Here is a 14,924-nt window from a genome sequence, read left to right on the forward strand (position 1 = left end):
TGAGATGCGTCCGGAAGATAACGGCGAAGTGGGCTGGAGCACCATCATGTAGCAGCAACATAACCCTTCGAGTCATCAAACGCAGTTCTTCCAGCCGGGGAGGCAAAGTCACCCGGAAGAAATGCCGAATCTTCTGGCTTGTAAGGTGACGTCGAAGGAAGACTGGTCCCAAAATATGATCGCCAATTGTCCCGACCCACCCATTCCGACTGCGCCGATGCCGATGATTCGCTGTCACCATAATGTGCGGCGTCAGCCTACTATCGCACAGATGTTATGAAAGCTGAAGATACCACTCCCGACGTGGTAAGTCTGTAGCTAGTAAGCCCTGCACACACTGTAAGTGGTAAGGGTAGTAACAGTTGTCATGGAGAAAGTTCCACACGGTCGTCTGGCTTACCCTGTACTGGCGGGCCAACTGCCTGGTACTGACACAGCGGTCGCCTTCCAGAGTGTTAATCACATTTTCATCCAAGTCTGGTGTCAGAAAATTTCGGGTACGTCCCTCATGATATCCTGCTTTCTGAAACGACAGTGTCTCAGACAACCAGCGAAACACTGTTGCAAACATTGAATGCTGTGGTTGTTGTGGCGGCCGGTGGGGATAGAGCTCCTGATACAACCTTGCTCCCCGCCCCCTCTTGCCGTTTGCCCTTCGGTAAGTAAACACCATGTCGGCAATCTCTCGATTCCAACAGGGAATCATTGTGTACAATGCTGTATCGCATCCACTACAAAGTGAGTCAGCAGGAGAAATGAATCCGACGAAACATTACCAATTACTGTGGTAGGACAGGGCGCTAAGGCATGACGTATGAGGAACAGTACCGTCCTCTAGGAGCAAACCATGCGTACTGTAACTGTGGCTGGTACAACGCGTATTAGACCGCAATCTCTCTAACAAAGTATTACTGAATAAATGGTGTCTAGCATGGAAACCATGCATTTTCGGACATAAGTTCATGAGATCTTATTTGTTTCGTATCCGTATCCGCTCATCAATCTCTAGAGTTTGTACACGGTGGAAAGAATCATCCTGTATGTTAATCGATAGAGCATTTGCCCATAAAAAACGAAATTACCAGACTCGAGTCCAGATACGGCAGATACTTTTATTTTGACAGGTAGTTTTAGGTAGTGATACTTCATTGTGATGAAAACAATTTTTGATTGTACACTAAATCTGATGGAATACAAAATATTAAGTAATTGTGGGCTCTCTCGTAGCACAAATTTCCCATATGTCGACAGTTCTCTATGAACACAAATCGCTAATTATAGGTGGATTAAAATTATTTTGAGATTGACAGGTAGCAGTTTTGCGGGCGTGCAACCAGCCAGGCTAAACAAGGCACTGCGTTATCCTATATAAACAGGAAGCGTAGCGTAGAGCATGTGGCGCTCGATATAGAGCTGCGACTGGCTTGCGGCGTGACCCTACAACACGACTCGCTGCAGCATAGTCACAAAGTAATTTTAGTCTTCCAACATGTCGACACCCGCCCTCTCCGTAATTAAGAAACAAAAATTACACTGAAACTTCCTGACAGATTAAAACTGTGTGCCGGACCGAGACTCGAACTCGGGACCTTTGCCTTTCGCGGGCAAGTGCTCTACCAACTGAGCTACCCAAGCACGACTTACGACCCGTCCTCACAGTTTCAATTATGCCAGTGCCTCATCTCCTACCTTCCAAACTTCACAGAAGCTCTGCACTGCAGAGCGAAAATCTCATTCTGGAAAAATTACACTAATGACCTCAGTATTAAACTGATGGAATACTCCCTACAGCCTAGGCCTGTCGCATTACATCACAGTTACCTGTAAAAGAGAGAGTTTCCTTTAGATCTCCACATCCAATTAGCTGAATGACACGACAACATACAAAGGAAAGCAATGACGTGAGAAGGTTTTTGTACGATCTCATCAGACGGTTAGTAACATTTAGGCAATAAATCGTTTTAAAGTTATTACTTTAACTGTCCGTCTAATTACACTTGAATCACTTTCTCTCTTCACAAAGGGGAGAAAATAACAGATCTGTTAAAAGCTTTAGGCATAAGACAACAAAATTTACTTTGTTCTTCATTCAAGATGTTAAATCAAGCAAAGAACGAAGCGTTTTAATGTTACAGTGATTCACGTAACAAGATAAGGTTCTGTTATAATTTTGCATATCAGTACCATTACCTGCAGCATGTCTTTTTGTACATTTATTTCTCGTTTTACTTCATTACATGAAGACTTACATAATGTTATTCTTCAGCAAATACAGCTGGTATGCCTTACTGATTTTCGTGTATAAATGGGCTCCAAACTTAATAAACTCGGTAAATCGTCGTCTTTCACGATCTGTTTATCAGTTCCTGGAAGTTGCACGCAGCTGTCTTTTACAAAATGATCGTTTCAAAAGACGCCGTAATTCAGTGGTGTCCAATCTCCCTTGTGTGGAACTTGCACATGTTTCTCCAGAAATTCCGGATGTAGAGCGTACGTAACTTGAAGGCACTAACAGGTTTGCATCGATTGCTGCATCCATGTGCAATGCAGCTCTCGGCCTTTTTGGTTTGTAATATAAGAGAAAAAATCTTTGGAAGTCGCAACGACACGCATTGCACAGATTATGCACACAACGACGCTCTGTCGAGTGTAGTATTGAGCTTATTATCGTACACTACCTCGCCCAAGTATGAATGTATGCGAAAAAATTAAAATATTTTTGTGTTCAGAGTTATTTTGTACCGAAAACTTCTTGTACAAACGTTGACGTGAAACTTGAGCTTGAATCTGCTGTGAAGTTATTCCTAATTGGCTTATACCTTCAGACAAGACAGATACTGACTGTCAGATGTGCATGGTATCGTAGAGTGTTTAGGCTAGTCCTGTGTCCCTCGGAACTCTTGCTGGCAGGAGCAGCAGCAGTCCCAGGTTGCAGGTCGGTGGCCGGCGGTCGCAGAGCAGACGTCGCTGGTCCAGTCGGTTGACAGGACGGACGAGTGTGGCGCTCGACTACGGTAGCCGCGGTGTCGCACCTGTTGCAGGTGGCGTGGATCAAGGCCGACACCAAGGCCATCCTGGCCATCCACGAGCACGTCATCACCAACAACCAGCGGCTTTCCGTCACGCACAACGACTTCAACACGTGGACGCTCAACCTGCGTGGCGTGAAGCGCGAGGACCGCGGCCAGTACATGTGCCAGGTCAACACGGACCCCATGAAGAGCCAGGTAGGTCCTGCCAACGGCACACGTACCGAGCCAGCAAAGACCCCGTGAAGAGCCAGGTAGGTCCTGCAAACGATACATTAATCAAGTCAAGAGAGACCACATGTAGAGCCAGGTAGGTCTTCCCAACAGCACGCATACCTGAAAGCATTGACACTATTAAGAGCCAGGTACATCCTTCCAACAGCACAAGTCATCACAGACCCCACGATGACTCAGATGGATCCTCCGAATAGTGCATGTGCACAGGTCAACACACACACCATGAAAAATCAAGTACGTTCTCCTAACAGCAAATATGCCATGTCAACACGGACACATCCTCCCTACTCCCTCACTGTGCACTTCTTTATTGACTGTCGCACTACCTGGTGCTAATGGGAAACACGGCTAAGAGGAGATGTTACTTTGTGAGATCACTTTTTTTACTTATACATTACTAACGTTTCCCCAAGAGAGCGACGACCATTCTTCGCTGAACCGTGGGTGCTGAATTCTGAAATTAAATCAGTTTTTGGGTATGGGGCTCAGAAATCTTGTGACATTCTATCCTTTATCTCACGAAATCCTTGAAATGCTGCATATTGGTTGTTCCTCTGTATATAAACTTGAATATTCTGCAGATTTAAGCGTTGAAAAGTATTCGAAATATGTACAAGGATTTACGAAACATAACCTTAAGTTCGTAAATCTCCTCCTACGAAATGTACTTGGGTTGGCAGCACTGCCTTGAAGTCATTCTTGAACATGTTACCACTTAAATCTGAACAACGAGAATTCTAACCATTGTTGGAAGTGACTGCTTGTTGTTCTAAGTTCATGGGAATTTGAGGTTTGTTTTTTGTGTTACTTCAAATGGTTCAAATGGCTCTGAGCACTATGGCACTTAACAGCTACGGTCATCAGTCCCTTAGAACTTAGAACTACTTAAACCTATCTAACCTAAGGACATCACACACATCCATGCCCGAGGCAGGATTCGAACCTGCGACCGTAGCGGTCGCGCGGTTCCAGACTGTAGCGCCTAGAACCGCTCGGCCACAATGGCCGGCTTTTGTGTTAATTCAGAATAACAAATTCCTCCTACCTCGGTAAATAGTCGATATTCTTTTTATTGTATATGCGCAGGGTTAATTCTGAAACCGCAAAACACGGGAATTTAATCCATCTGTAAAGGAGTGCTACAAACGTAATAAAGCCTGTAGACCATGATAGTACTTGACCACCCCACATATACTGCTTGTCATGTATTACAGTCCTGGGACTGGTTAAAATCTCAGCGTTACATGTTCTTTGTTGTGCCCATGATTTAGCGTGAACCAATGCACAGTTATTTTTGTTTGACGGAATACATGGGATCACTTCAGAAAAAGGAAAGTGTGTAATACTCTAATTTTTCACCTGTTACATGGCCTGTATGTCACAGAGGAGAATTGCCCTATCAGTGTCTCCTCTTCCAGATAGCCTCTTGTCACGGAGAATCATTGATGCAAGATATTTCTCTATTTTTCTCTACTGTAAAAGCGTTCTCAAGGCAAATAACGTATCGAATTGTTGTCCGACTACGAGGTGCATTCAAGTTCTAAGGCTTCCGATTTTTTTTTCTAATTAACTACTCACCCGAAATCGATGAAACTGGCGTTACTTCTCGACGTAATCGCCCTGCAGACGTACACATTTTTCACAACGCTGACGCCATGATTCCATGGCAGCGGCGAAGGCTTCTTTAGGAGTCTGTTTTGACCACTGGAAAATCGCTGAGGCAATAGCAGCACGGCTGGTGAATGTACGGCCACGGAGAGTGTCTTTCATTGTTGGAAAAAGCCAAAAGTCACTAAGAGCCAGGTCAGGTGAGTAGGGAGCATGAGGAATCACTTCAAAGTTGTTATCACGAAGAAACTGTTGCGTAACGTTAGCTCGATGTGCGGGTGCGTTGTCTTGGTGAAACAGCACAAGCGCAACCCCATCCCGGACGTTTTTGTTGCAGTGCAGGAAGCAATTTGTTCTTCAAAACATTTTCGTAGCATGCGCCTGTTACCATAGTGCCCATTGGAATGCAATGGGTAAGGATTATGCCCTCGCTGGCGGTTACCCGAAATTTTTTTGGTGGCGGTGAATCTGTGTGCTTCCATTGAGCTGACTGGCGCTTTGTTTCTGGATTGAAAAATGGCATCCACGTCTCATCCATTGTCACAACCGACGAAAAGAAAGTCCCATTCATGCTGTCGTTGCGCGTCAACATTGCTTGGCAACATGCCACACGGGCAGCCATGTGGTCGTCCGTCAGCATTCGTGGGACCCACCTGGATGACACTTTTCGCATTTTCAAGTCGTCATGCAGGATCGTGTGCACAGAACCCACAGAAATGCCAACTCTGGAGGCGATCTGTTCAACAGTCATTCGGCGATCCGCCAAAACATGTCTCTCCACTTTCTCGATCATGTCGTCAGACCGGCTTGTGCGAGCCCGAGGTTGTTTTGGTTTGTTGTAATACGATGTTCTGCCTTCATTAAACTGTCGCACCCACGAACGCACTTTCGACACATCCATAACTCCATCACCACATGTCTCCTTCAACTGTCGATGAATTTCAATTGTTTTCACACCACGCAAATTCAGAAAACGAATGATTGCACGCTATTCAAGTAAGGAAAACGTCGCCGTTTTAAGTATTTAAAACAGTTCTCATTCTCGCCGCTGGCGGTAAAATTCCATCTGCCGTACGGTGCTCCATCTCTGGGACGTATTGACAATGAATGAGGCCTCATTTTAAAACAATGTGCATGTTTCTATCTCTTTCCAGTCCGGAGAAAAAAAATCGGAGGCCTTAGAACTTGAATGCACCTCGTACTGCTTATGCTTACGAAGCGATGCTCGGGAGGCAAAATATTGCAGTTTAATCGTGAAGGAAATATTTTTAGATAAGATTCTTCACGTTTCTTTCGAATTATGCTCATTTCTTTGATTCATGTGCGTACTGGCTAATCCTTTTTTTTCTTTTTGAGACTCGTTGCGAGAGTGTCTCACTTTGTGAGATATGTTTAATACGTAGTTATCGTAAGAATTTACGAAAATCATTGTTACATGAAAACTGAGGCCGCTACGGAAATATGGAATTAAATCTGGATCAAATCAACAGTTGAATTATCTTCATTATTTTCTGTCCTTTTAACCAACTTTTTCCTTATGTAATTAAGATACTTTGATAATGTTGACCGAAATTCTGAAGGGTCAGTTGAATCGAACAGATAGAACAGCATCTGGAATAAAATTTCTAAAATGACTATCAACAATAGTAAAACATTGGTACTGGTGTGTTGTCGGAATAAGTATAGTGATGCTGAGGGGATTGTTTTGAGTAAAGCGACCCAAGAGACAATTTTGGTACTACTGCAGCAAAATAACTGATAAAGACAGAAGTGGGTTTAAAATGGAGAAAATTTTCTAATTATTAAGTGAAGTCCAATGTAAATTTATGTGTTATGGAATGTTTTCTGAAAGTATTTGTCTGGAGAGTAGCGTTATATGGAAGTGAAACCCATGTGGAAGGGAAGAAAGCTGAAGAATAGATGGGTAGATCTAAATCTGTATCAAATTCTGGAGAAAAGATATTTGAGTCATAAGTTGACTGCTAGATCAGAACGGTTCTTAGAACACATCGTAAGACACCAAGATAGAGTTAGTTTGAGATGGGAGGGGGGGCGGGGGGTAGGATGTAAAAATTGCAGAGGGAAAGCAAGACTTGAATACAGCAAGCAGGTTCAATGCGGATGAGATGACGAAATCCGCACAGAATTCAATTTCTAGTGAGCTGCGTCAAACCAGGCTTCAGACTGAAGACTGCAATATTCTTTATTTACATTTTCCCAGGTATATGGGAGAAAAGGGGACATGGTAGTAGCTATTTTCTTTATTTTTATGTATCTAGACCATGTCATTGCGAGTATGAACTAGTACAATTATTCGATTATCTGGCAACAAACTGAAATAACGAAATACATCTTATGGTAGACAGTAGAGAAGACTTATTAGCACAGATTTTGGTTACAGTTAAAGAAAGAAGAAGCTACGGACAATAGTAAAACCAAATTAGATTTCCGAACTATGGTTAAGACAATTAAAAAATGGTGGTCATTCCGACACTAATATTTCCATTTTGTTTTTGTTGACTTTGAGCATCGGAAGCAGATTATGTGTAGCACTAAATTTTGAATCTTCCCGTTATTGTGCTATCGGTTTCATTGTGGTGCGACGGATAGCAGCAGCAGAAGAGCTTTCCAAAATGGCGTCTAACATCTTGGTGCCAGAATGGGCAAAATAAAAGTGGCTCAAAGAAAACGTAATGTAACTTAAGATAGCAAGCCATTATCCGCTCCAAGTAAAATTGGTTGCCTATCTTAAGGTACACGAGATATGAGAGCTACTTTTTGTTTCAACCTCCGATCACTCACATATGGAAACTTCAGTGAAAGTAAAAAATGTTTTATTTCTGACGTTTTGTACACGTGCAGGGGAGACGAGAAGATCTTTGCATCCGACTTACGACAATGTACAGGAGGTCGAGCGGTCAGAACTAATGAGTGGGCATCCAGGGCTGCAGTTAAATGACAACACAGAAAATTAGGTAAAATAAAGGGAATATATTTCAATGTACTGTATACAAGGGGCACGGCTAGGGAGGAAGTTAGTCAGTTGAGGCTAGTCTTGGAGGACGAACAACTAAACAAGTGGACAACGGAAGGGAAGGCGATTCATGTTAATTTGTGTTGGAGGCCGATCAACTGGGCACAGACCCAGAGACTTTGCCTCCCAAGAAAGACTCCTATTCTACTCGAGGTCTGGGTTACAAGAGAGAGAGGCAACTGTGTTCTGAGCTGCAGAATCCTACATGGTCCACACAGGTGACCTGTATCCCACGCACGCGATTGGCTCAAACCGATGGCGTGAATTCGCTAGGGACTTCAGCAGAGGTCTCAAGGCGTCTCTTGTCAGCAGCTTTAAACGGACTGAACTGTCGCGATTCTGACAGGTAAGCAACTTGTCACGTAAACATAGCAGGACTTGCTCTGCTAGAAAACTTGTAAAGATTTGACTGGGCCTTTGAAAGAAATTTTTTAAACCAATTCGCTAAAATATTCCTTGGCTGGCTGCCACCCTGTACAATTTAGCTACACCTTTCATATACTTGTAAACACGGTCGCCAATCCGACTTAGATATATGTCATAGTGTGGTACCAAGTCTTCAATGCCTTCGTCATTTTCGCCTTGATTTCCGCCAATTCCCTACCGGTTTTCACATCGCCATTTATGCCAAAATGCTGTCCTCATACCCAGCTGTTCATGTGAGCGAAGAGATGAAAATCAGATGGAGCCAACTCCAGGCTGTATGGTGAGTAATCAAACACTTCCCACCGAAAACGCCGCAGTAGTGTCTGCAGTGCCCAGCCGAGAATTGTCGTGAAGAATGAAAATCATGAGAAGTACGTTTTGCGGGGTTCCACGAAATCAGTTGAAACCCCTCAGGAGCATTTCACATTTGGCGGGAGACACTACTGTCTAGACTCCTTTGGGTGCTCATTGTGCACTGGAACTGAAAAGTGCAACGTGTTGCGATGGTAGGCCATACTAGAGACACTGCCAAACACACCTGCGCAGAGCTTAACCGAGTTTCAGTGTGGTTTTAATTTTACGACTGATCGGAGGTCGAAAAGAAAATAAGCCCTAGTATTTTGTGGGCCACTTTTATTTTTCGCAGCCTGTGGACGTCCCAACTTCCGACGTTCTCACTTCTGAATTAACAGCACCAACTGAAATCTGTTCACGCTTGCTAAGATTATATGGAGACGATACAGTAGAAGTTAGTAATGTGAGACGATAGGTGCTGCGTTGCAGTAGAGGTAAAAAGAACGTGCACGACACACGCCCCATTCGACCATGGTCACGTGCCATCCCTCATAATGAACAACGTCTCGATCAACCCATCCGTTCTGATCGGCGGACATCGACCGAAGAATTGTATCCAGAGCTAATTGTCGACTATAATGACTCACTGTCAGACAAGACCTGTAACTCGCACCTCCCGTCCGACTTTCAACCCATGCATAAAGCAGCTTCCAGCGTTTGATTACTTTACAAATCAGTTTACTGAATGTCACTAAGTGCTCTCATTATGAAACACTGGATGACTGTAATCTGAGCAGTTTGGACTCCGCATTTAGAAAAGCTATATTATTAACCATCTCAGTGTTCACGACCTCATGTGTTCTGAACTACGTGTCGTACAGTGATATAATTTCTCAGGTACATTCAGTGTTATACGCAAAATATGTCGTGAAATCATTTGGTGGTAAAGAAGTAATAAATTAAAGCTTCATGTCTGATGCTGTAGTTTTACGTAACAAACTGGAAAAACGTGTTAACGAAAAAGTTTTTTTCTTTCTTACCTTATTATGGAGGCTGTCAGCGAGAAAAAGTTTCGAAATCCTGGGTACAGTTTGTTGGAAATCGCTAAGCGCTGTTTTCTCAAATGTTGAATGAATATCGTCTGGATAAACTGCGCGGCGTGAGCTACAATGCCTCAAGGTATGTAAACAGTTTCTACAAGACTAAAAACATCATGGAAAAGAAATTTGTAGGGACCTGCTGGGCCAATAAGAGGGTGAAGGAGACTGTTTTTCTTAACGCCGTTATCACCAGAGATGAAACATGGCGTCGCACTACAAGCTGAAATTAAAATAAACCTTCGTACTGACGACATGCGAATTTTCCAACAAAGAAGAAATCCAACGCAACCATCAGCATGCAACGTGATGTGATCCGTCTCCTTGTCTTCTGGGACAGACGAGGTATGATTGATTTGAATGTCTTTGAGCTTGAAGCTACTATCAGTTCTGACAGTTACAAGACGACACCAATTCGGCTGCATGCTCAAATTTCGAGATTTACGATAGAAAAGAAGACAAATTTCTGCTTGTAACACAGTAAAACAACAGTTTGTGACCACAAAATTCCTCCCCCGAGATGGATTTACTGTACAATAATCAGACTTTCACCTCTCTGGATCTATGAAAAATAGACAACTCGTATGAGGCCAACATTTTCCAGATTTAGATTCTGTCGACGAAGTTGGAAGATAGTGGCCAGTTTGAGGTGGGTGTCAGAATGATCAGATCGGTTGTTGTGGCCTATAGTCAGATCTCTCGCCATGGACGGACGTGCATTTAATGAAAAAGTTGCCACACCATTGCTAGTTAATGAGACATGAATGGCTCTAGAAAACATGAAACATGGGTGAATTCACACAAGACATCATCCAAGTACGACATTTCGGGGTGGCCGAGCGGTTGTAGGAGCTACAGTCTGGAACCGCGCGACCGCTACGGTCGCAGGCTCGAATATACACACGATTTATGTGTAGTTAATTCCACGACGATTGCCTGGGTCCGCCAGAAAGAATTACATATGCAACTCACATTTCAAATTGACTTGTCATCAGCCTCCAGATGCTCCTGAAATTATTTGATTCTGAAATGTGCCTAGATCTAACAGCGTGCAGATAAACGCGTATACTCTCTCACACTTTATTTGCCAATGCTGCAGTCTCCCACCAGAGCTTTCCATGTGTGAAGCAAAGCAGCCGCCGTACTCTGCCGCATGCTGTGTGACACATCAGCTGAAGTACGAGAACCGAAGCAAAATCTTCCCTCATCGAGAACCAACAGTGTGGTCTCCCCGAAGCTACGCACTGAAGTCTGTCCTTTACCGAGAGCCGATATGAAGTGTCCTTCCTGCCCCATCGACACCTGAGTTCGTTCTCTTCTTCAGATCTGCCCAATTCTAGGACGCCAATGGCAATGGCTCTGAAAAGTACTGGCCAATTGTGTTTTTGTTAGCAAGCCAACAATCTCCCGTCCATGCTAGAGTTTTATGACGTTAACCAATCGTAACATACTTGGGCTTGGAGCTCCTGAATAACTCTGAATTTTTCTCACACTCTCCAACTTGTTCGAGGTTTCAGACAATATGGTTTTCTGCACGTATGCACACCTCAAAAACTGTTGTCTTAAGAACCTTCAACATAGCAGCGCGTCAGCAATCGTTGGTTAATATACTAAAAAACTAAAAGCCCTCCTCGATTGCGAAAAAAGCACCTAGTGTTAAGTGTTAACACAACACTTGGCCAGTAAGTGTTGACACTTAACATTAGGTACTTTCTTCGCAATCGAGGCGGGTTTTTAGTTTTTTAATACTGTCGTCTTAGTTTTTCCCACTCTACAATTTAGGAGGACTCGTACAACTTTGTAGTCCAGCTGTCATCCAATTCGCACAAGGTGGCGTCAGAGAGGCGGGCTAAGGAGATAAGAAATTCTGTCCACACGGCAGGCCAGCCATTTCTCACAGCATGGCTAGATGTTTGCCTGTCTCTGACTGCCCCTTTCATAGTGCCGCTGGAAAGGGAGTCCTCGACGAAAAACGAAGGTTCTTTTGAGTTTGTTTGGCCCAGACACCACTGCTCTTAAAATTCGCGACTTTATACCGAGTGCAACCGTTCGTCACGCCATGGGCAGCATTGCTATGACTGTAGACTTTGTTCCAAGTCGCGCAGTGAGCAAAGCATTATGCGAAATCGGCAGGATGGCGCCTGGCCATCACCAGACCTAACAATAGCGAGGTCGGGTGCTCGGTACCTGCTTCCTAGCGGTCGTTTTGGCTTACACAATCCTCCAAAAAGGCAACCCTCAGACCTGATAGTGTAGTCTAAGATTGGGTCACTGACCCGGTCTTTCCAGCTTGGGTCATCGCACACAACTGTACGGCACAAAAATAACCTAAGACCTACACCAGGAGGGTGATAGGTATAGAGTTACATGGCTTTATCTGGCAATCACTGACGTTTTTCATTATAGCTGTTAATTTCACCCACCAAAACAAGTTAAACATGTAATTGGTCCTCGTATCTTTAAATGAGACAGAGGTCTTATACTGTGTTTTTTGGTAATACATAATATTACACAAAAGAAAACTACGCTGTATGTTCTCTTTGAACCGATTATGAAATGAAAAAGGAACATTATTTGAAAAAATAACAGAAAGTTTCAATGTCCCACAACATCAAAAAACATAAAATAGACTGATCAGTGCATGCTCAGTAATATGTGGGTCCTCGAAAAACCTTCAGGCACTCTTGAATGCGACAGAGCATGCTCAGTATGCTCAGTACCAACTCATTGTGGGCCTCTTGAGACATATTGTCCTAGTCCTCAATGGCAGCATTCCTGAGAGTTTCAATCGTTATTGGAGGATGTTGACGACTAGAAATCGCTCTTTCGAGCAAGCTCCATGCATGCTGTATGCAGTTGATATCCGGTGAGGATGCTGGTCAATCCATTCCTCTGATCCCACGTCGTATCAAATCATACATACTGCGAGGAAGATGAGGTCGGGAGTTATCATCCCGTAGAGTGAATGCTTCCCCTACAGTCTCTATAGAACCACTAGAATGTTGTTTTCACCACACTGCAGCAGTCACGTTGCCTTCAATTGGAAGGAGTGGTGCTGCGCGGCCTTCATACAAGGTACCTGGCAAGAATACGATTCCGCCATCGGATTGTTGGTGAAGTTCCATAGACATCGAGGGATGACTGCGTTCCCTTGATCGCCTCCATAAGCGAACAGAGTTGTCGTCAGGGTGCAAGTCTATTTGCAATTAGTCTGTGAACAACGCTTTGGTCCATTGGTGTCGTGTCCAATGTTCATGTGAACCCATCTTATACGGGCACCCCTGTGATGTGGACGGAATGGTGGAGTCTTGAGAGGTCTTCGTCAGTAAAACCTCCCATCATGAAGTCTGGGGTACCTGTGGCTTCTCGAAGCTCATGGCGCAGAGTGCTTCCGGTTAGATACCGCTACTGAATACGTTTCCTCGAACTTTTTCTATATTCTGTAGTGCATTGACTCTACATGCTCGCACAAAGGGGTTGAAAGCTTTATTTTCGGGGCAAACAGTATGACAGTGGGTGAACCAGGTGACAAATTTCATTCATCCTTTTTATGAAACTTTACAGTTGTTATTCTTTAGACATTTTCACGTTCGTACTTAGATATTCTTGCGAATGGGCATTGCCGCATGATACTGATTCATTAGTCCACCTCTTGACCGAGTGGTCAGCACATCTGACTGCCATGCAGTGGGCCCAGTTTCGATTCACCAGTGGGTCGGAGTTTTCCTCTGCCCGGCGACTAGATACTGTGTTGTCTTCATGGTCAGTTCATTAGCATCGACATGCTAGTCGCCAAGTGTTCCGTCAGTTCAAAAGAGTTGCAACTCGGCAACCAAACCACCTCAGGTGGGGACTGCCAGCCATTCCTTCATTCTTTTCAGATTTATTCTCAGTCTTATCCAAATGATGGCTTACGTGAGTATCCAAATACACTCTTTATTAGAACAATTCTTGGCAGACTATATTCACACCTTATTTGAATAGTTTGTAACAGTAAAAATAAAAAAAAAACAGAAGGCTGGCGACAGTGAATTATTATTATAACGTTCGCATTCCTAGACGGTGGGTTTCATAAAATGCCTTAGCCGCCTTGGAGAAATGACAGGTTCTACCAATACTACAGTTTATAAGGATGGATTTTCTCACTGTAGTGAACTGACAAGGCAGCCAGTCCACAGAGACGGGTAGCCGAAAGGGCACACGTACACACACGCCGACTGGCGCGAAGTCTGGAACAGGATACGTGCTGAATGTGATAAAGAAAAGAACGTAGCTACTAGAACACTTAACTTTTATATCGTCCTTTGGTATACAGCATTCTTGATGATACAAGTGAGACTCTTTAGATTCATGAAGTAACTAATGGCGCCTTGCTAGGTCGTAGCCATGGACTTAGCTGAAGGCTATTCTAACTGTCTCTCGGCAAATGAGAGAAAGGTTTCGTCAGTGTAGTCGCTAGCAAAGTCGTCGTACAACTGGGGCCGAGTGCTAGTACGTCTCTCGAGACCTGCCTTGTGGTGGCGCTCGGTCTGCGATCCTGACAGTGGCGACACGCGGGTCCGACATGTACTAATGGACCGCGGCCGATTTAAGCTACCACCTAGCAAGTGTGGTGTCTGGCGGTGACACCACACTCACTTTCCTAGTATGAGTGACTTTGGTTTCTTTACCTCACGTGTTCTGAAGTTGTCTCATAGCTCTTGTCCTAATAGGCTTCTTCTCCATATAGCCACAGGATTCGACGAGCAAACAACAAACTGTGCAAAACTGAAGTGACAGTTTTCGAGAAAATACAGTTCTACATAATAAACTTATCAAAATATAGGACGTCACTTGATTTTTATTCGTTAATGTTCAACAGTAATTAAGAAATGTAAGTACAAAACTGATTATGGTCGATCATTAAACGAAATACCGTGGAAACTAACTATGTTCAGGTCAGTGCAACAAGACACAGTCTAACGATTCACATAATTACAAGACGTTTAGAACTTCACACGACCGTTCACCAAGTCACTGTTAAAAAGGACAACTTTTTCGATACTCGTCCAAAGCGCGTGTTGCACATGTTCATAGCTGTTATACACTGAAGAGCAAAAGGAACTAGTACACCTGCCTAATATCGTGCAGGGCCCCCGTTAGCACGCAGAAGTGCCGCCACATGGCATGGACTCGACTAATGTCTGAAGTAGTGCTGGG

At 43.9% G+C, this 14,924-nt stretch overlaps 1 protein-coding gene across 1 annotated transcript in view; it reads left to right on the forward strand.

Moving 5' to 3' along the window:
• The first annotated feature begins 714 nt into the window (after positions 1-714).
• The window catches only part of LOC126263567 (lachesin), a 576,851-nt gene continuing 562,641 nt past the window's right edge, over positions 715-14,924 (forward strand). Inside the window, exons 1-2 of the mRNA XM_049960659.1 lie at positions 715-738; positions 3,042-3,227. Of these exons, the coding sequence (XP_049816616.1) occupies positions 715-738; positions 3,042-3,227 (210 nt within the window). The remainder of the gene's footprint in view (positions 739-3,041; positions 3,228-14,924) is intronic.

The sequence above is a fragment of the Schistocerca nitens genome, chromosome 6 (genome assembly GCF_023898315.1).
Source record: "Schistocerca nitens isolate TAMUIC-IGC-003100 chromosome 6, iqSchNite1.1, whole genome shotgun sequence".
Taxonomy (NCBI): Eukaryota; Metazoa; Arthropoda; class Insecta; order Orthoptera; family Acrididae; genus Schistocerca; species Schistocerca nitens.